Source organism: Candoia aspera, chromosome 8, assembly GCF_035149785.1.
Source record: "Candoia aspera isolate rCanAsp1 chromosome 8, rCanAsp1.hap2, whole genome shotgun sequence".
In the NCBI taxonomy this organism is placed as follows: domain Eukaryota; kingdom Metazoa; phylum Chordata; class Lepidosauria; order Squamata; family Boidae; genus Candoia; species Candoia aspera.
In genome coordinates, this window is record NC_086160.1 from 77,797,570 (window position 1) to 77,819,035 (window position 21,466).

The 21,466-nt window shown below is 47.2% G+C and overlaps 1 protein-coding gene across 1 annotated transcript in view; it reads right to left on the bottom strand.

Moving 5' to 3' along the window:
* The window catches only part of EXOC6B (exocyst complex component 6B), a 282,822-nt gene that overhangs the window by 230,851 nt on the left and 30,505 nt on the right, over positions 1-21,466 (bottom strand). Inside the window, exons 2-5 of the mRNA XM_063309694.1 lie at positions 4,816-4,981; positions 3,612-3,659; positions 2,780-2,870; positions 2,644-2,689 (exon numbers count right to left, since the gene is read on the bottom strand). Of these exons, the coding sequence (XP_063165764.1) occupies positions 2,644-2,689; positions 2,780-2,870; positions 3,612-3,659; positions 4,816-4,981 (351 nt within the window). The remainder of the gene's footprint in view (positions 1-2,643; positions 2,690-2,779; positions 2,871-3,611; positions 3,660-4,815; positions 4,982-21,466) is intronic.

Here is a 21,466-nt window from a genome sequence, read left to right on the forward strand (position 1 = left end):
TCAAGCCAGAGACCCACAAAAATGAACATGGGAGAATGGAGCAAGTGTTACAGAGAAACAGGGAAAGCAGCTGCATTACTTTCTCCAGTGGGTCACAAAGGTAAAAATTAGTGCAAAAGTATAGAGAGAAATAAAAGCGGTAATATAGAAAGAAGCCGAGGCACTGAGAACCTCCTGCAGAAGAACAAAAAAAGGTGATGGACACAAGAAAAGTGCAGGTAAGTCAGTTGAGAGTCACGAAGTCCAGCGCCCAGCGAAATGAAAGCCAGTGATCGCTGTGAACCCCAGTTAACCCCAAATGCGGTTGGTCCCAGTTGGGCAAGTGGACTGATACAATCTACTGCACAATTGCAATCAAGAGGCAGAGGCCAAGGGGAATATCTCCAACCAAATTTCAGTTCTCATATGAAGAGGCCATTTATTAATTCTTTTGCCCTACCATTATGTCTGGAGAACTCTGGGACAGCAGTCCAGCAACCACTGGTCCTGCAAATAATCCCTTGCCTGCCAGCCCCAACAAACTTCACACCATACACAGGAGCACGCAGAGGACAGGCTGGCTGGCTGGCTTCTGAGGGCCAGAAGACAATTTCCATTTATTTACCAGGCAACAAACACGCTTCTATTCAGCTGCAGGAGTGAATTAAGGAAAGCTCAGGGGGCTTTGCTGGAAGAATCAGGCAAGTACTTCCCACCACATACACATGAAGTAAGGTTATGTGCATTCTGAGTGCATACTCTTTACCAACAGACCCAAGGAGAACTATTTGTATGATGTTCAAGCCAGTTTGGTCTAGTCATTAAGGCACCAGGCTAGAGACCAGGAGACTGAGAGTTCTAGTCCCGCCTTAGGCATGGAAATTGGCCAGGTGGCTTTGGGCCAGTCGCTCTCTCTCAGCCCAACCCACCTCACAGGGTGGTTGTTGTGGGGAAAATAGGAGGAGGAAGAAGCATTAGGTATGTTCCCCGCCTTGAGTTATTTATAAAAATAATAAAGGCGGGATAAAAATTGAATGAATGAATGGATGGATGGATGGATGGATGGATGGAAATGTAAGAAGTCTTCAAGGGCAGCCTGTGTCCCAACTGGGCTTAAGTACAGCTATTTTCAATGAAACATAACTTCTGGCGAGGAGCCCAAAGAATTAGGCAGGAGGGATTCATGCAAACCAGGCCTCCCTTTACAACACTGAAGTCTCACTAGCAGGATATATGGAATCATCCAGAAGGTCAGCCAAGGCCCCATGCAACCCACCCCAGTTACAGACCACCCGCTTGGCCTGTAGAATTGTCCAGGAACACCCTGCAGCTTTCTCAATGGGGTCTCCAGCTACTGACCTCCAGGGGAATTTACGCAGCGCTGCCTGTCATGGCCACAAACCCCAGGCCCACAGGAGAGCCACAAGTCTTGTGCCCCCTGAAGGACAAAGACCACTTTCATGTCTTAGTATTTACTGCAACAGGCTTACACCAAATACCCATTTTAAAGAAATAGTATCTTCCTTAATAAGGAAAACAGTTTCCAAGGAGGAGCTGCCAAATGCAAAATGGGGAAAACTCACCAAGACAGATTTAAAATTTTCCATCCAACAGGGTGTTTTACGAAAAAGAAAAATTAACCGTCCACGGAAACTGTTTGTGTAATGATTTAATGAGCACTACTTGTCTGTAAGTTGAAAATTATATTAAACCTTAAAATATTTTTTAAAGCAGGAAAATAAAAAAAGGCCTGGATTATTATTTTATTTTTTGTTTATTATACCCATTTATATAGCGGCCCATCTCACAATTGTGACTCTGGAAAGGGCAGTGCACATAGGAGTAAAACCAAACCAAATGCAGTAAGAAGAGTAAGATGGTGATGGTGACGGTAGCCAAGGACAATCCCACCTCCAGCCCTAAGGACAAACTCACGCTAAGTCTGCTACAGGACGCCCCAAAATTGACTATTTTGCTCAAGTCGTCTTCACCCTTTATCCTCTGGAAAAAAACCCAGTTCAGATGTTGACAAGCAGTCCATATCAACCATCAACCATTTTGTTTTAAAACGCTTCTCCTTCTCACGCACACCCAGTCTCCAGGCCATGGAATTTATTCCCTCCTACTGAAATGGTACCTTAAAACTGGTGGAGCATGGAGAAGAAATGTGCTCTTTTGGCTGGAAGAATGATTTCTGCAACCAGCACAGACAAGGTGAAAAACTGAAGTACAAGTCGCTCCACCCATTTTGACTTGCGGCAAACGATGCCCTCCACATATGCAAAGAGCCACTTTCCATAATGAACTCTTTGGCCAGGCAGCCCTGGAAAGGCCACAGGAAAATTCATCTAGACGAGCCCCAGGGGAAGAAGCAATGCCTTGCAAACTCTTCCCATCAGGCTGGTACAGTAAACTAACACAGGCATGCTTCCTGCACTAGAAGGCGCATGGAAAGTACACAACGTCCCATCCTGTCGGTGAGCGTGCCCAGGAGAGCTTCCTGATGGATTGGGCCCCAGCACATAGGAGGTGGCCCTGGGTGGGTCGGGCCCCTCCTAACACTCGCAACACCACACCTCGTGGATCTCTGTGTTAATCAAGCCACGGCCTCCAGAGCCTTCCTTGGACCTTGGACCAAACCCAGCGCCACACTTGTACCCTTACCTTTTGGACTTCATCTGCTCTCTCAGCTTGCTCTCCATCTCCAGAACTAGGCAGAAAAAACAAACAAAACAAATACAAAAGTCAGGAAGAGAAGACAGTCACCCGGGGCCTCGGTGCTGCGCTTCAGGTCTCTCACCGGGAAGGCACTGTGTGAGTTTATCCACGGTGGCAGAAATATTCCACTGCTGTAACCGGCACCGCTTCAGCTCCTCCATCGCGCCCACCAGCTGCAAGAGAGACTGGTTTTATCGCAGGCAGCGTGTCTTCCCCAGGTTGACAGAGAGGCTGGCTAGGTGCCAGGGCAAGTGCAGAGACCAGCACCCCTGCATTCCCCCAGGCAGGCTGATGCGGCCACGGGGGGCCATGAGGGCTGGGTTTCAGCTGCCAAGGCGCGGGGCTCAGGTATCGCCTGTGCTGCTTGGTTGGAAGTGCCAAAGGAAAGAGGGCGACGCTGAAAGACAGACTGTTCGGATGGGTTCACACACCACTGGCCTGACCCGTTCTCCCCCAGTAGCACACTGTTTTTTTATATATTTATGCAGCTCTGCCAACCAGGATGCAGCTTTGCAAAGGACAAAAGGCTAGGACACTGCCTAGGAATTGTGGAAACTTCCTACGTGGCAGTTTGGTTCCAGGCTGCAAGGCAGCAGGACACGGGGCTGAGCCCTGGGGAAGGAGATGGCCAGGTTCAGGAAGAGATCTGGAGGAGAAAAAGAGCCCCCCCAGACTCCTCTGAAGGGGCAGGAGCCCTTCTGGGGGCATTAGAAACCAAGGAATGGAGGTCTGAGGCAAGAGCGGGGGTACCCTTTCAGGGTAAAAACCAGCACGACGCAGATTACAACTTAACAATGCCACATCCATGCCCAAGCCAGAACAAACAGATTTGATTTGTAAGCTATTAAAGTAACACAACAAAATACATAAAGTTGCAGCAAAGGCTCGGGGTCCTTTTTCAAAGGCTTCCTTACTTGCTTGCTTTCCAGCTGCAGTTTCCGATTGGTGTCTGTCACTTGGTTCTGTAAAAGAAAGCCACGGCATCTTTTTAGGGTTTTTTAGCCCATGAGACAAGCCACCCAGAGTCACTGGGCATACAAATTGGAGAGACAAACAAACGAAGCGATAAACCTGGTTTCAGTCCAACAGTCACAAAGGAAAGGAGATGACGAATCTCAGGCCTGAATCATCTACATGTCACTTTTCCCCATGAAAGCCAAATCCGGGCAGGAAAACCTGGCTTCACATACACCCAGGCAGAGAGCAGTAACAGGGCAGAGGCAACTGGGTGAACAAACGCTCTCCCTGGGATCTCTGAGAGATCAGACGACCACAGAAACAGTGACTCTGCCAGAGAGCACAACAGGTACAAGTGGATTCTTGAAATTTTGCAGACTCCTCCTGTGAGTCAAGATTTTTCAGGAGAGCCAAAAGAAGCCCTTGCATGTTGTCCTCTTGGGCTGTCTGGGTCATCCGGCAACAGGCTCACTGAACAGTCCTTTGGCTAAGCAGCACCCTCTTCCCTCAATGGACAACCACAAAGAGCTGAACCGGCTCAGCCTCTCCGCAGAGCCTGGCATCCTCTGGTCCACACTCATGCAGGCACCAGAGAGACAGGAACTCCACAATGGCTGGTGTCTTCCAAGTGCCTTAGAGATGCTGCTTCTCCCTGGAATTCGCCCTGGGAAGCAGACACCAACACACAGCCCTACCACACCCTTCCTCAAGAGAGCCGGAAAGCCTCCTTGTGCTGCTGGTGACTCAGGGTAAATGAGCTGGCTGACTCTTTGGGGACAGGCAGGACCTGGGCGCTCCATGCCATTAGAAGGAGAACCTTCCCCTTGTGGTGGCAACACTTGTGCCCTGAAGCACCAACAGGATTAGCAGACAATGCAGCTGATGGTCTATGGGTCTGCTCTGCCATCTCCTTAACACCAATGCTGAAGGCAGCTAAAGCTGAGGGTGGCATTCAGAAATTGTCAATGGCAAATAACAGCCCCTCACGTGCCTGGACTTGACTGCAAGGGCTGCTGTATTCCATACAGAGTTCCACCCTCAGTCCCTCACTAGCCTTCCCACAGGCAACTAACTGAGATTTCATCTGGCCTCCAAGATGCTCCACACAACTTTAGACCTCTTCAAACACCACACTGCCTTTGGCTGAACCCCATTTTTTACCTTAAGCTTCTGGGCTTCTGCCCTGACCTTCAAGAATTCGGTGATTGCATCCACAAAGCCCTGGTAATGGAAGTTGCACATCTTCTCAATCTCACGGTCATGATTCCGGATGCGAGCATCCAGTTTCTCCATGAAGCGTCCATGTTCTGCACCATCGTAGACAGACCTGGATAAAGTAGAACATATTAGACAGGCAGGCACCCATCAGCTGCATCCATGAAAATGCTGAATTAACCTATTTTCTGAGTCCACATAATACACAGAATCATAAACTAACCCAAAGGACTGGCTTCTCACAACTCACAATGCTGCCAAAATATAGATATAAAACCAAGATTCACACAACAAGCTTAGCACATTGTGCTAAAACATATGCTGGTCTTTACTTGTGCTGGTGAAGCCTGTAAAACAAGTCCAGCCATTTCTCGCCAGACTCTAGATTCTTGCCCAAACCCCCATCAGGGGAAGGAGGAGGTGGCTTCCTCTCAGCAAAAAGGGGAGAGACCTTGAAATAAATGGAGCCCTGTCTTTGGGGCACATCATTAGCATATGGAGCTTCGCACAGAAGCTTTCCGTAGCGTATGGAACTTCGCACAGAACAATCTTTCCCAGAAAGTCTCTCAGCTCCAGTCTGATCCTTGTAATCAACCTAAATTAACCCTACAATGGAGAATTTTGGGTCTAAATTTTGGCCCACCAATGAAAATTATTGGTCAAAATACATTAGATATTCACAAGTGCAGTGAGACTTGGAATAAGGAGTTGGAACATCCAGAATTTCTTTTCAGGGAAAAATTAATGGGTTTGGCTAACTGATGTGCCCACTCTTTGGATAGAAGTTAATTCACACAGCAATTTTGTTCCAGAAGAGTCACTGATTTTTGCAGATACAGTACTCATGCCAGGAGAACAATGAACTTTTGCAAAAAGCTGATACCACAAAGCTGGAAGGAGCCTGTTCTCCATCAGTTCTGCGCTGACTGAAAGAACTTACTTCTCTTTCTATATTGGAACATGCATTGTACTGATGGGAATCCCATTTAAGCACTATTTAGAAAAAATGCCTATCCTAGTTCATATATTTAATGTCTCATATTTTCCTTCTGTCAGATAAGCTGACTGAGAGGTCAGTCTGAGTGCAAACCATAGTATGAATGTATATGTAAGATTAGGTTTGGGTACTATACGAGAGGTGCAGGTTTTTGTAGCCTTTTTCCTTCGATTTTCTTTTTGCAAATAAAAACTAAACATTCCTAGGAACAGAGGCTATTATTAGCTGTGCATAAGCAGCTGTAGCCATGGACTGTTTCATATCGAAGCAAGACAGATCCATGACCAACTCATTTAATAAGGCAGAGCAGCAATTCTGGGTGCTTGGAAGAAGGAAGCAAGAACAAAAAGGCCATCTCATGCCCAGGTGGACAGGGAAGAACATCCTGGGTATAGAACATTCTTCTTCTTTTGGAGCGGATGGGAAGCTGGGGGCACCAGGTTGTTGCAGATACTGACTGTGAGCACTAAACAACCTGAAACAATCACCTTTCCTCTGAAGGGAGACTGTCTATGCCTGTAAGCCCTGCTCTCAGAGAACATGGATGTTGGAGGAAAGAAACCTGTTAGGTTTATTCCTGAATTTCTCATCCCATTCAGAATTCTTCCATTCTAATTCATTATATGGCTTCTACCATTCTAGATTAATAAATCCACCACTTAAAGCCTTCTCCACAGTTTTCAGTGTAATTTTTCCACTGCTTCTGCTCTCAGCCATTACAAAACCTTCTATCTTTTTATCCCTGTCTCACCATCCTTAAAGAAATTTAGTAGAAATTGTCCTACTAATTGCCATTATCTACCATCACCATCTCTCTCCAACCGATTCCACTTTGATCATCGCTACAGACAAAGTAACTAACGTGGGTGTTCCCAAGCACTTTCTTGATGAATGGTCTAAGATACTGTTTCTTCAAACAAATGTAAGAATATAGCACAACAAATGCACAAATGCACACATATACAAACAGAGAAACCTTAATTTAACAGACTAACTGGGGCAGGGACTATTTATTACTCCCAAATATCCATTTAATCACAAATTATGCCACATATGCTAACCTATAAATACACTTAGCTGCCTCATCCAGACTACTTTGGATGCAATAGTAAAGGTAAAGGTTTCCCTTGACGTAAAGTCCAGTCGTGTCCGACTCTAGGGGGCGGTGCTCATCTCCGTTTCAAAGCCTTGGAGCCGGCGTTGTCATAGACACTTCCGGGTCATGTGGCCAGTATGACTCACGGAACGCCGTTACCTTCCCGCCGAAGCGGTACCAATTAATCTACTCACATTTGCATGTTTTCGAACTGCTTGGTGTGCAGAATGCAATACTTGTATGCAATACTTATATATTGGATGCAATACTTGGATGCAATACTTATATATTATTTCGTGAGGATGTCTGAACAAATGTTTGGTCTACTGTATCCAAACTCAGCTGTATGGAGGCCCTTAAATCAAGGTTTTATTGTATATGAATACAGGACACCCATGACTGTTTTATTTTTTAATAAAAATAATATTGAAATGTAACATGTTTTAATGATAATCTTTATTTTCCCTTTATGTTTAACACTGATTACAACTCTTAACGGTATATAGAAGCTTGTATGTGAAAAGTATTTCATCAGTTTCTGGACTAGTATTCAAGGAAGTCTTAGAGATACTGTGTCAATATTTGGTCTTGGTTTAATGATTACTGAAAATTCATTAAAAAAATACACTGAAGGGAAAAGTAGAATCTTCAATGTCTCTTCATAAAAGTTCATATTCTCTGCGAAGTTTTATCTAAGAATCTTCTGCTTTTTCAGCAGTTTCACTGTGGCCCCCGAAGGATGATCTGTCAACTTTCCCTTTTCATTCATAGGCAGGTAGCTCGTTCGACTCCCGAATCCAGAACAGCTCACAGAACATGTTCAAGTCTTTCTGGGAATATTTCTGCTCCACAGAACAAGTTTAAGGCACAATGGCTGAAGGCAATGATTTGGGAATCACTAGTGTATGAGAAGTGGTCCCTGATGAAGGGGCAAAAATCTTGCCAAATTTAACAAGACTTCCATTTTCTCATCTGAATTGTCATAGGTCTTGCTATTCTCACCCCAAATCTTGCACGGTTACTGCAGGGACCCCCATATCCCATGAACTGGAGAACCAATTTTAATTCTCATGTGCATGTGTTTCATGATGCTACACGTGCCGTGCTGTTAACCTCCAGCTTATCTGGGGCTTCCCAAACCTTTCCATAACAACGCAGCCGTCCACATTCAGAACAGCCCTGCTGAAGTCTGCCAGACCCCTTAAAAAGGGCAATCCGTAGGTGTCCGCCAACCAATCGTGTATCCCAGAATCTATCTGGATATCAAGATAACTGGCCACTAATCTCTGTTTATGTTATTTCATTCTTGGGTTGTCAGACAAGCACCCTTCGTTTGATGGGAGGGTAGGCAAGAAATAAAAGACTTGAACGGCCCACTCCAAGGGCCTCCTCTCTGAGCTTCAGGGGCAGGGACTGCTGAGGCAGCCATCTCCAACCAGGCAATCATGCAGCACAGCTGTGAAGAGGTTTTGCAACAACATAATCGTCATTTAAACATGCCCCTCTAAGCAATATTTTAGTCATTTCAAAGGGGATAGCAGAAGCGGGTTTTCCCCCTTAAATGTTTCACCTTCCCTTGGAAAAACATGGGGAAAAAATCCCCAAAACAAATCTTATTTCCCTTTTTCTATCACTCCCCCCAACATATATCTTCGACCATGATGTACTGCCACACTGAAGCCTTGATTTCATAAACCATTCAGGGGGAGGAGATGTCCATTATTCCCAAATGTTCATTGAATCCAAAAGAAAGTCAGTCATGCCGAAGTATGGAAATACTATTTAATGCAAACATGCGCATTCATGCAACAGACTGGCCTGTGATTGGGGGGGGGGGGGTGTCCAGACCAAATGCTTGGCCGCTGCATTCACAGTCTGCTAGAGGGAGGTTCTACAGCGTGTCTCTCAGTGAGCACCCAACTACCTAGCTGCTTGGTTTACTCAGAAGATGTGAACCACTAACTTTCTCCTTCATCCCTAACCCAGCCGAAGCTAGAAAAGGAGCCAAGAGCCAAAGAGGCTGAAACTGGCTGAAAATTCCAGCTAGTCTAGAGACATTTCTGCCGGCATGGCATGCCAAGAGTTTTAAAAAAAGAGGCCTGGTTTGCATTGCCCAGTCTCAAACCATGCCCCCTTGCCATGCCATCTGCCCGCCTGTCCTTCTTCACTCTGCTCAGGCGTAGAGACCAAGATTCAGGACAGACAAGATTCTGTCTCCTGACCTTCCAAGAGAACACAGGAGAAGGACGGAGCGGGGCCAGCATTTTTCAGCCCTTCTCTTTTTACTTTTTTGGGAGGGGAAGGGATGGGATGGGATGCCTCTGGAAGGCAAGCATCTCTCACTGGAAACTTTTACAGGAAAAAAAGACTCCCCCCACTCTTTTCCAGGGCAATCTGAACAGAAAGCAAAATCAATCCAATGAAATTTAACAATTTTGCTGCTAATGCCAGTATGGATTTGGGGTGCTGCAATGGGGTATGGGGGGGCATGCAGCCAGGGGACCACAAGCAGCTCTCTCTGCTTTAAAGGAACTTGGGGGGGGGGTGTTGTCACAGCCCTCCCAGCAATGCCACCTATTCCGAACAAACCTGACATGATCACATAATCAAGATAATCTCATTCCTTGAACAATCCTCATATTTACATCAAGGGCAATCTTGCCACCCTCACCCACCCACTCTCATTTCCAGCCCTAAGAAAAAATGAGTTACAATATTGCATAGATGGATATGTGTGGATGCACAAGCACACCTACAAGCAAGTAACTTGCTTCCTCTTGTGATGAACTGTGATCATGCACACTTTCCTGAAGTAAATGAAGGGTTAACTGAGTTCCTTAAAAACCTGGTGGGGAGAAAGCTGAGAAAACCTAAAGAGGCCAGAGAAGAGAAGAGAAGCCTTGTGAAAAACTCTGATTCTATAATTGTTGGTGTTGTTGTTAGTTGCCGTCGAGTCGTTTACAACTCATGGGGACCCTCTGTATAACAGAATGAAATGCTGTTCGGTCTTGCGCCAAGTGCCTGGCTGTTCCAATGCTTGCATGCATTGTTTCTATAATATATTGATTCTATAATAACCCCCCCCAAAAGATACTGAGAAGATAAACTGAAGGGTTCTTATACTGAGGTCATCATTTAGGGGGCAGCATCAGAGAGATTAACTGTGTTTATTTATGCCCCCAATAAACTTAGAAGACACAATGCAAAATACATGGGCCCAACACATGGCCTTTGCCACCCCCCGCCGCCCAAGACCCTGTGAGGACCTGGGATGTGCTTCACCCCATCTTCCCAGGAGAGGAACGCCTTGTTTGTTGGGTGCACCCTCATCTGCCAAGGCTGGAGTCCACCATCCAGTGATCGCTCACGCCCCAACTCAAAACCCTGCATTGCAAAACCAGATCTCAGCCATGTCCCAAGGATCAGGTTGGGCTTAGTAAACAGAGATACGTCTATTGTTGCAGCCACACATATTTTGCTGCCAAACCTCTTTGAGGAGGACATAGATGAACACTGGTTTGGTTTCCAATTTCATCTGAGTGAGGGTAATATAGTTACCTATTTTGGAATAAGCCAAAATCTAAAACTCTTTATCAATGAAACTTCCTCATGCAGATGAAGCAGGAAGGCAATCCCCAATAACCCTTCATTTACTTCCCGATTTAGTTTCAGCAGGTGTTGTACTATCCCAGCCTGGAAGCTAGGCAAGGTCAGGTTGGCTCAATACTTGGAGGGGGGACCACTGGAGCAGTAACAGGTTGCAGGCTAGGCTGGGAAGTTGCAAGAAATCCTGAAAGAAGGCAGTGGCAAACCACTTCCATTTCTTGTTGCCAAGAAAACTGCCTGGACATTCAGGAAGCCATCTGCTTGGGAATCATTACCCTTTTTCCAGTTTAATGCGGTTTGCTCCTTCTTCCTATGGTGCAAAGGGGCTGCGTGTGCAAACAAAAGCCTTGTCTGTATCTCAGTTTCAGTCCAGATACAAGTGCCCAGTGGAGCCACTGAGTCAGCTACAAGGATTAATTCTGTGGGTTAATTCGGCAAGATGTTTCCAGCAGAAATATTCCAACAAACTGGCCTTAACCAGATGATTTCTTAATTGATAAATTTAAAATATACCTTGTTTGGATGACTTTGCTTACCTAGACTTTTTGCTAAGAAAAATCAAGGGGATGTAGTACATTCTGGGACATGAATCCGCTCCCCATCCCCCCCCCACCAGTTAGGGAAAGCTGCAACTGTATTATCTCACAGAGAATAGGGCACAATTCAGAAGACCCTTGGCTTCTGTCTTGTGGATGGTCATATTACCATCCATGCCTCTAATGCCCTCAGATCTAATTGTTAAATGAAAGATCAAGCCTGAATTTTTACAGAATGCTTCTGGAAAGGCATCCATATAGCTTATTTAGTCCTCCCATTCCCATTTCTTTCTGCCAAAGACTTTCTGGATCGTTTTAAAGCCAAAATTATGAAGTTCCCCCTTCTTAATAGGAACAAAATAGAATTATGCAAAACAAAAACATCTGCAATAATCCACAAGTGTATACAACTGGAGCTTTAGAGCCGAACTGCGTTGTTTAGCACGGACAGCATAACCTGGTTATAAACAATGGCATCCCCACACTTACATAGCAAGAGTGCTGCAGAGAATCTTGGGCTGCATTGTGAAGAATACGGAAACATTAATTCTAGGGGTGTGCATGAAATGGAAAATGTGTTTTGTTTTGAACCCCCGAAAAAAGGTTGCATCCTAGAAGTTTTGCCGACCCATTTTGGATTGGCAGAAAGAAATCTAAGAGCACTTTGATTGTTCTGCATTTCAGGCAAAATAAAATCTGGAAGGATCCTGGAGTGATTTTTAGAGGCAAAGGGGGACAGGCCCTTCCTCTTCCCGCCTTCCCTCTGTGAGCCGATCCCCCCAGTAGATTCCCTTCCTTCCCTCAGCTGTCACCACTAACTATCCTTCCTGGGAAGGAACAGGCTTCCAACGCAGCAAGCCTTCCCAGGATCTCCCTTGCTCCTGCCCGTCTCTACTGGCCTGTGCCACTGCCCCCGGCCTTCCCCCAGCCACATCTGCCCAGAGCAGCCACACTTCAGCCTGCCCGGCGTTGCTGTTTACAGACCAAGCCATCCACAATACGCCTGTTTTGTTTCAGACGCAACCACCCAAACCAGCCATTCCGAGCACAGAACTATTCCTCAAGTGAAATCAATATGGCCATGAGCGCACTTCATCTGTGTTACATATCGAACATTATCCACGCACGCACGCACACTACACAGCACACACTGGAGCTGTGCAACATGTCAGATCCAGTTCCAAAAGACCTGCCTGCAGCTCCTGAAAGCAGCAGCATCTCTTCCCAGGTTGAAAACCTCATCATCCTGCTGGCTGTCAATCACCTCCCTGAGGAATGCATGAAGCCATTTCCTCTTCAAATCAAGCTTGCAGATAAAGGCAGCTCAGGTGCCCGCAACAAGATCTCAGAAGCCTGGGCCCACTGGAAGTCTGGCTCAGCTCCCTCTTCACGGCAGGCAGCTTGCAAGCCTCAGCATTCAGGCAACCGCACCGAGGCCTTGGGTGGGCCTGACCTGATTTTCCTCTCCTTTTTATCAAGCCACCTGAGAAGTGGACTGCAGAGGCAAAATTCTCCTGGGAACTCTACCTCATGCTCCTGGTATGGTGCTTTTAACTACCACAAAGATTCCATGACTCCAGAGGTTCAATGGAGAGATGCAATCCTGAACACGCCTGCGGAGAACTGGCCTCCAGAGCAGAGTGGAATCCATTTCAGGAGAAGACAACAGCAGTTCCAAGGAGTCCATGATCTGGGCAATATGGGACTGGGAAGGTCTTCTGTTCTGGGTTTGATTAATAAGTGGAACAAAAGCCCAGACTACACTTAAAAGGCTAAAAACGCAATGGCATTCTTTTAATCCTTGGACATTTTCTTTCCATTAAGTGTAAAAGCAATAAAGACTTCCTTATTAGGAAAATTAAAAATAAAGTGGTACAAAGAGTGAACTACTGGTTCACATACAAATACACATTTTTTGCGATGTGCTCTGGAAAAAGTCAGTGAGTCTGGATCAAGGCGGTTTTGACCATGAACTCAGCGCTTGTGCCACTGCCTGCAACCAGGTGCCCCTGGAGCCCTGCGCTGTGAACAGCCTGGCAGGACGCAAACCAAAGGCCCCCAAAATCAAAGGCGGCTCCCGAATTGCAGTTGCCAGCGCCAGCTTGGCCCTTCCCTCTTGGCCACGCAGCTCTCTTGCATCCCGTCCCCAGAAACAGGCACTATTCACCCCTTGCAGCTGGAGTAAAAGCCCTGAGGACATTTCTCTACCAACCTTCAACCTGTTTTCCAAAATGGTTCTCAAGTAGACTATTAGCATTGTTCTGGCCCTGCTCTCCTCTGCACACCTTTCAACTACCCACAGCAGTACTGGATCTGCCCAAATCCGGACTTTACAGGACACAGTGACTGGCTCAAATGCATATTTTTGCTTAATCTTTGCTATGTGCTGACCATGGAGCAGGCCCTACATCTTGCTCTTTTTCCAGTGGGAATATAAACTGATTTCAGACAGTGGGGCTTAAAAGTTTGTGAGCCCTTTTTAATTTTCAATATTTCTGCATAAATATGACCTAAAGTTATCTGTTTGCCACACAAGTGCTAAAACCAGATAAAGAGAACCCAATTAAATAAATGAGTCAAAAACTATTTTTAACTTATACTTATTAATTGATTGACTGAGGAAAATGACAAGAGCCAGCCTCAGCCCAACTCCCAATGTCCAGCTGAAAAAGGAAGACAAGGACTTAGAGCTCCCCAAGAATCACAACCAAGAATACCTCCCAAAGGCTGGCCAGAGACACGTTTTCACAAAATGCTTCTAGACATTCCTCGGACATCCAAAAGGACGTGCTCCCGTATGCTCAGACTTGGAAATGTTCTGCAGCTCCAGAGGTCAAGGGAAACAGGTTGATAAAAGGGAAAGGGGAAGAATGGACTGGATTTCCTCTCCCAAATAAGGTCCCATCCTCTTGTTTTGTCACCCCTGAGCACTTGGTCCTTCAGTGAGACATTCCTCCCGATCTAATTCTTCTTCTACAGCAAAGGAGAAAATACATCCTTTCCCATTTGGTTGCTGGACTCACTTGAATCAGTTATCTTCACTTGCAAGCAGGTTCAGATAGAGACAGACAGGCTGAGCAGAGGAAGCATCAAGTCTATTCTAGACGCGGTCCTGACCATATTTGCAGAAACTGACTTGGGAAAGCAAATCCTTATTCAGACACCCTGCTAAGCCTTCAGCTTTCCTGTACTCCTTGCAAAATAATCCTTTGAAATGGCAACAAAGACTTCCCTATTCATTTCTCACACCTGAAATTGAAGGGTTTAAACTTCATTTATGAGAGCCAGTTTGGTGTAGTGGTTAAAGCACCAGGCTAGAAACCAGGAGACTGTGAGTTCTAGTCCCGAAGCAAGCTGGGTGACTTTGGGCCAGTCACTCCCTCTCAGCCCTAGGAAGGAGGTGGCCAGGGCAAGCCCCTTCCAAAAATATTGCCAAGAAAACCACAGGAAGAGTTCAGTCAGTTGCCAGGAGTCAAGACTGACTCTTAGGCTGACCATATGTACCGTTTTGAATGGGACAGTCCTGTTTTTTTAACATTTCCCAACCGCCCTGTTGTTTTAATGTAAATGTCAATTTTGCCCCCTTTTTTTTAAACCACCTATCAGCGCACAAGTCAGGCGAGCTGAGAGGTGGGCCGAGCAATGGGAGGTGTGATTAGCTCCCGCGCGAAAAAGGCAGGAGAATCGTGCCAATAAAAGGAAGCCGACACCGGAACAGGTTGCCGGAGACCACTGTTCCAGAGAGCCCACACCGACAACCCAAGACTCCTCACTGGAACCTCTCTTGGAGCCCTGCCCTGCTGCCACGATGGAGCCCGCTCCAGACTCCTGCCCAACTGCTGCACCGGAGCCCAATCGCAGACCACGGAATCTCGCCGCGCAGATGCCAGCAGCTTACCGCTGCCACTCCTGAACTCGCCACGGAGGCTTGCCTCGCCGCCGCGCCTGATCTCACCTCCCGGCCTTGCCGTGCTGCCACGTGAGACGCCGCTGCTGAGCCGGAGTTTGCTGCCGGGCCTTGCCTCGCCGCTGCGCCCAATCGCACTTCCCGGCCTTACCGCCACATGAGACTCTGAGTCTGAGCCTCGTCTGGCTGTCGCGCCCGTGGACTTGCCTCGCCCTGTCTTGCAGTCACGTTCCTGTCTTCCACACCTGGCTGCCCCTCGCATTGGGAAACAACACCACAGGGACTGATACGGAATATTACATAAGTTTAACTCAGTCCCATTTTTGCATCCCGATGTCCCATTTATGTCTCAAGGAAATATGGTCAACCTAACTCTAAGGCATTACAAACCAACCAACTTTCATTTAAACTGGCTTTTCTGTATTTGTCGTTAAAATAAAGAACTGATCTAGGAATAAAGGGGGTCCCCAAGCCCATGTCTCCCATCTTCAGGGCCATTGTGTCAATCTAACAGCACTGCATGTTTTTAAGGGAACATACAGATTTAAGGGAGCTGGTAGACCTAAGTATCAGTATTCATGCATTAGATATCAACCAACTCAGGATACATCAAATACATACCACATTGCAAAAATGATCTTAGGTTAGGGTTAGGGTTAAGGGCAAGATAGAAAAGCTGTCTGGACGCTTCTGGAATAGGCATTTGGAAAACAGCTTTGTTCTGGAGGAGGAAAGCCACTCACTATCTAGACCAAGCTCCTTCAAACCAATCTCCTCAGGATGTCTTGGACTACAGTTCCCATTATACTTTCACTTGCTAGCTACTCAATGAATTATCTGGAGGCCCCCAGATGAGAAAGCCCAATCAAAGAAGTCAAGGGAAATCCACAAGATATAGCCCTCCACAAACATACCACCCTGAGAGATTCCCATTAATGTTGCTCATATTTTCCAGCCCCTCCATCCACAAACTGGGAAGCCTGGACCTCTGGAGAAGCGCCATGACACGGCTCCTAAGGCTTTGCTAAGGGAAAGGGAACCAGAAGAGAATTAAGGTGCAGGCAGCTCCACACACAGCTGCTTCAGCATGGAAGGAAAGAGCAAGGATGCCATTTAAGCCACAGGGGAGCTCCTGGTAAGGAAAAGGCCTTTTATCACCTAGAACCCAGGAAGAAAGATTATGGGGCAGGAGAGAAAGGAGGTCATCCTACAGCTCTGGCTGGCCCCAAAGGATGCAAGGAGCAACCCAGAGGGAAGGCGAGCCAGGGCTGCTCCGGCCCACGCAGCTCTCCCCCGCTGAAACAACTATGGAGAGAACTGGCCACGAGCAGCACTCTGAGGACACAATGGAAACAATTTTCTGAGAACCAAAGTGATGCGTCAGCAAGCCATCCCTCCTCTCCCTGGCCCTTTCAAGTTGGAAGGACAGTTGATTTGCACCATGTGTCAGAGGATGGGAACAAGCCCACCCGACAAGCAGGCGAGATAAAGGCAAGTCCTTCCAAGCCGGGAGATATTAGGAGGAGGAGGGGTGAATCATCTTTACAATGCCGTGGAAACAAGACACACTGGCCGTCACGATGGGAGAGACCCAGCAGCGCCACACAGCTACACTGAGGACTTCTTGAGAGGGTGTGGCTGGGCAAGCGCTTGGTGGGAAAAGTGCTGGGCTTTAATGAGAGGCAGATTCGCTGCAGCGTCCTTCACACTTTCCTGCTTTCCCTTCACACAAGCATCCTACCCACCCAGGCTTCCTGGACAAACAAGGAGGGTGGAAGGAGAACTGTTCCTCACCACAGAAGCTCTTTACAGTCAAGCCGTGAAGATGTACGCCGGGACAGTCGGATTGGAAAAGAGGGTCTACGTTGGCTGAACCAACCTGAAAACGATGGAAGGCCTGGACGTTGCCATTGAGCCCACTTTCCCATTCCTTAGTACCAAACCCTCCTACAAATTAACCAACATAATCCAGACCAGGATGCATCATAAGCAGAGTAAGAACAAACCAACTTTTGTGGCACTAAAGAGTTGGGAGCCTCCCAAATGCCACTGTTGTGTGCAGAATGCTGGTCTTGATGGACTTCTGGCTTTATCCAACCCATGCAAACATCGTCCTCCAGTTTGTCATAGGCGAATCAGTTAATTCCAGTTGAAAGCAAGTTTAGACGATTCTATCTAAAAAAGATTTAACTACTCCAATATCTGCTAGAAAATTAACTCAGCTAGAAGTAGGCAGTCCAGCAGAACTCTGATCTCCCTTGCCGACTATTTTATTTTTCAGAAACTTCTCCAGTAGATTCTCAGATCTTTGATTCTCAGGTGTTCTCAGATGAAGGGCAAAAGTTGGTTTAGGTTGGTCTGTTAATCTATCTATCTATCTATCTATCTATCTATCTATCTATCTATCTATCTATCAATCTATCATATTTCTTCACCGCCCATCTCATATTGCAACGACTCTTGATGACATCTTAGCCAAAGGAGAGGAAAAGGAAGGGGGGAGGAGAAGAGAGATGCCACTGGTACAGAGTCCACTGGAAACATCTCCTGATCAAGTCCCACTGACCTCAGTGCATCATGCATAGAAGATGTAATTTTTTTCACTATTTATAAATGTACCATAAGCTTAGCCTACATAAGCTATAAGGAACATGTGCAAATACTCCAAGTTAAATATCAGAGGCAAAACTACTCAAGTTACCTTCCACCAGAAAAGAAACCACTAGCAAGCGGGACTTGTTGCAGAATTCTAGCTATTGACTTGCCTACAAGATATAGTCTTAGTACGACACAAGGACTGGTGTAGTCCATAAGCAAAACATCAAACTTTAGCGGTCATTCAACTACTGAATGCAGAAAAACCCACAGCTGGTTCAGGTCACCCTCCCCCTCTGGCACCAAAATGCACTGCAGATTTAGCTTCCAGGCACTATAGGACACTACTGCCCAGGTGGGTCTTCATAGGGACAGTCCAGCAAAAATAAACGAAATGTTTCCAAGTTTCTCATACAAAGTTGTGGGCAAGATCAAAATGGCCAGAAGGCCGGCACTGCCCCAACCATTTTGCTCTGCTCTGGCTGGTAGATTTGACAGGAAGGGCTACCCAGCTCCACTGCCATCTGTTCCTCCTTGCCGACCTTCCATGAGGCATTAAGGACCTGGGTTTTCCCTTGGGCATTTGGGCCGGGATGCTCAGTAATCCCTGTGGGTTGGTTGGTCTGCTGCCTGTCTGTTTACTATTGATTCGTAGGATGGGAGGAATGTGGCACACTGATTTTTGTTGTTGTTGGTTTGAGGGGCCTCATTCATTTTAGCTGCTCAAGGTTGCAGTGGCAAGATGGGCAGCCTTACCAATTGTTTAAATAAACAAACAGGGCAGTGGACATGCAGCAAATCCAGCACTGTTGTTTTTTTAACAGGCCACTCCACCACAGGAGGTGCTTTCAAGGGCAAATTCTTTAGCCTACGAAGACTGCTCATATTACTTTTGGGAATGTCCACAACACGGGAGATGGTGCAGTGGGTGGACAGAAATGAAGCTAGGCAACTGCCGTGGCATGACTTGGGCACCCAGAAGAAGGGAAACCTCAGCACTCCTGTGGCTGTTCCAGCTGTGAGATCACACATGAGACTGAGGTCTTGCCCAGCTCTCTTTTCCCATAGTGGCCAAACTGAAGTCTAGGAACAGAAGCATTTTCTTGTCTTGCCCAGGGTCCTGCAACTGGCACCGTCAGGCATCCAGCCTCTGGACTGTGGTGCATAGGCAACAATCCCCACACAGGAATTTAGCTAGTCCTTGCTCAAAGTTTCCCAACTGCTGGTAGCAAACTCCACCATCAACCATGGGCAGGGTGGCGAACAGGGTCTTTTTACTTCTTCTGGGTCTCCCCACTCAGCTGCCCAAATGAACCTGCTGGAGAAAGTCTTGCACAGGCAGGACCTTCTTTTGCCTTCTAGCTTAGACCTTGATGAGCACATACGTGCAGCTATGGCTCCTTTCCTTTCCTTTCCTTTTTTGCCCAAATGTGCATTACACTGAACTCAGTACCCTTTTCCCCTCAGTTAAGATGGATCTTTTTGCAGCTCTTTGCTGTCCATGTTAGTCTTCTCCAAGCCAAATTAGTTTTGTGGTGTCATCCGATTTACCACTAGCTGACCAACTCCAGCTACACTTTATTTATGAGCAAGTCTAAAAGCTCTCGTTCCAGCATGGCGCCCTGAGGAACCTCCAGCTAGATTCCACCATCACAAATATTGTCCGTTTACTCCTATGCCTCACCTTCTGTTTGTGATACGGTTATTACTGCAACAAGTAACACGTCTACTCAAGTTATCTTGGGTCTGCTATATTTGTCAATGAGTCTTTAGTGCGGGACTTTATCTGTGGGGCAGTATTTTGTTCTACAGACTGGTCTGAAGATATGCAATGAGCTGCCGATCGGAAGGTCGGTGGTTCGAAACCGCGCGGCGGGGTGAGCTCCCGTTGCTCGTCCCAGCTCCTGCTCACCTAGCAGTTCGAAAACATGCAAATGTGAGTAGATCAATAGGTACCACTTCGGCGGGAAGGTAACGGCGTTCTGAGTCGTCATGCTGGCCACATGACCCGGAAGTGTCTAGGACAACGCCGGCTCCAAGGCTTAGAAACGGAGATGAGCACCGCCCCCTAGAGTCGGACTCGACTGGACTTTACGTCAAGGGAAACCTTTACCTTTACCTTTAACCTCAGTTCCCATTAAAATGCAAAGGGACTGTTTCTTCTCCTCTCTGGGCAAAGGGGTGCAATTTCCACCCAGAGAGAAAAATGAATACAAGCCAGCCCACAGGTGAGGGATCTGACCTCTGGCACCTGTAAGCAGGTGTGTGTGTGTGTGCGCGCGCACATACCTCTTTGAGCCAGTGTTGACTCCTAGCAAGTGCCTGGACAAGTCCCTGCAGTTTTCCTGGCAAGATTTTGGCAGGGGTTTGCCATTGCCTTCTTCCCAGGGCTGAGAGAGAAGGACTGGCCCGGGTACACCCAGCCAGCTGCATGCCCAAGGTGGGGAAACCAAAGAGCTGGAAAAGCTTCTGAGTCAAACCGGGTCCCAGATGTGCACATGGACTCAGTGCTGCTTGGTCCCATCACCCCAAGCCAGTTGCGACTGCTGGTTGGGAAGGCTCAGCTGGAGCCTCAGCCTGGGAGGGCGATGCTGCTCCAGCTGCTGCAGAGTTCCCGCAGCTGCAGATGCTGAAGTCACACTGCCATCTGCTGCCACAAGCCAGGAACCACGTGCCTGTGAAAGCTTACGGGTACCAAGCTAGCAGCTGGCAAAGTATTGCTATACAGTACTTCTATTTTCAGTACGTATTAAAGAGTGTGAGTGTGTGTGTGTGTGTCAGAGAGAGAGAGAGAGAGAGAGATGAGAACGAGCACAGGGGTACCAAGCTTTTCAGCCAGTGGGAAATCCAGGCAATAAATGAACCAACAAAGCCAGAAAGAAGTGTGATGGGGCAATCAGGATGTTGGACCAAGAAATTTGGGTTCAAGCTTGGATTACTGCAATGCACTCTACCTTGCCTCGAAGAGTGTTCGGAAGCTGCAGCTGGTCCAGAATGCAGCTGCACAGGCAGTTTTTAGTGCTTCTCATTACACCCATGTAACACCACTGCTGTGCGAGATGGACTGGCTCCCAATGGGCTTCTGGACGTTTGCGGGACTGCCCCTCCCATCATCTCTGCTCGCCCCACCAGATCTAGCAGAGGAGGCAAGCTCCAGGTCCCTTCTATGAAACAATGTCAGGTAGGGGGACCCTGGAGTCATGCCTTCTCAGTGGCAGCAGCACTGAACATCCCCCCCCCTCCTCAAGATTCATACGGCCCCGACCTCGTTAGCCTCTCACAAGGCTTTAAGACCTATTTCCCCAGGCTTTGGGGTTAGGAGGTTAGGTGATGTCTGAAGGCTAATGTTGGCTAACGTTGTTTGTTATGAGTTAGATTGTCTATGGCCTCCAGCATTATGGCTGTTGTTAAACTGTTGCTGCTTTTAACCCTTGTACACCTCCTAGAGTCACTTTTGGGAAATGGGCAACCCAATAAAGTTACTAAATAAATAAAAGTCCCTCCTCAGCCAGAGAAGCTCCCTGGATGGCTTTGGGCCAGTCTCTCTCTTTCTCAGCCCAGCCTGCCCCACAGGACTGCTGTTGTGGGAGAAAAACTGGGAGGTCAGAATGCTCTGCCTGCCAACTTCAACTGCTGAGGGAGAGAGATGAAACTAAGAACTAAATGAAGGAATAAAGGGGGAGGGAATACCATCAGTGGCACCTCAGTGTCTTGGAACGAAGGGAGATGATGATCCTAACATATCTAGCAAATAAATAACTGGAACTGGAAATAGGCTAAAATAGGTCAGGCAAGGGACAGCAGCTCCCTGTACCAAACAGGATTCCGTGCCTGGCCGAGGAAAGGCTGGGGGTCCCAGG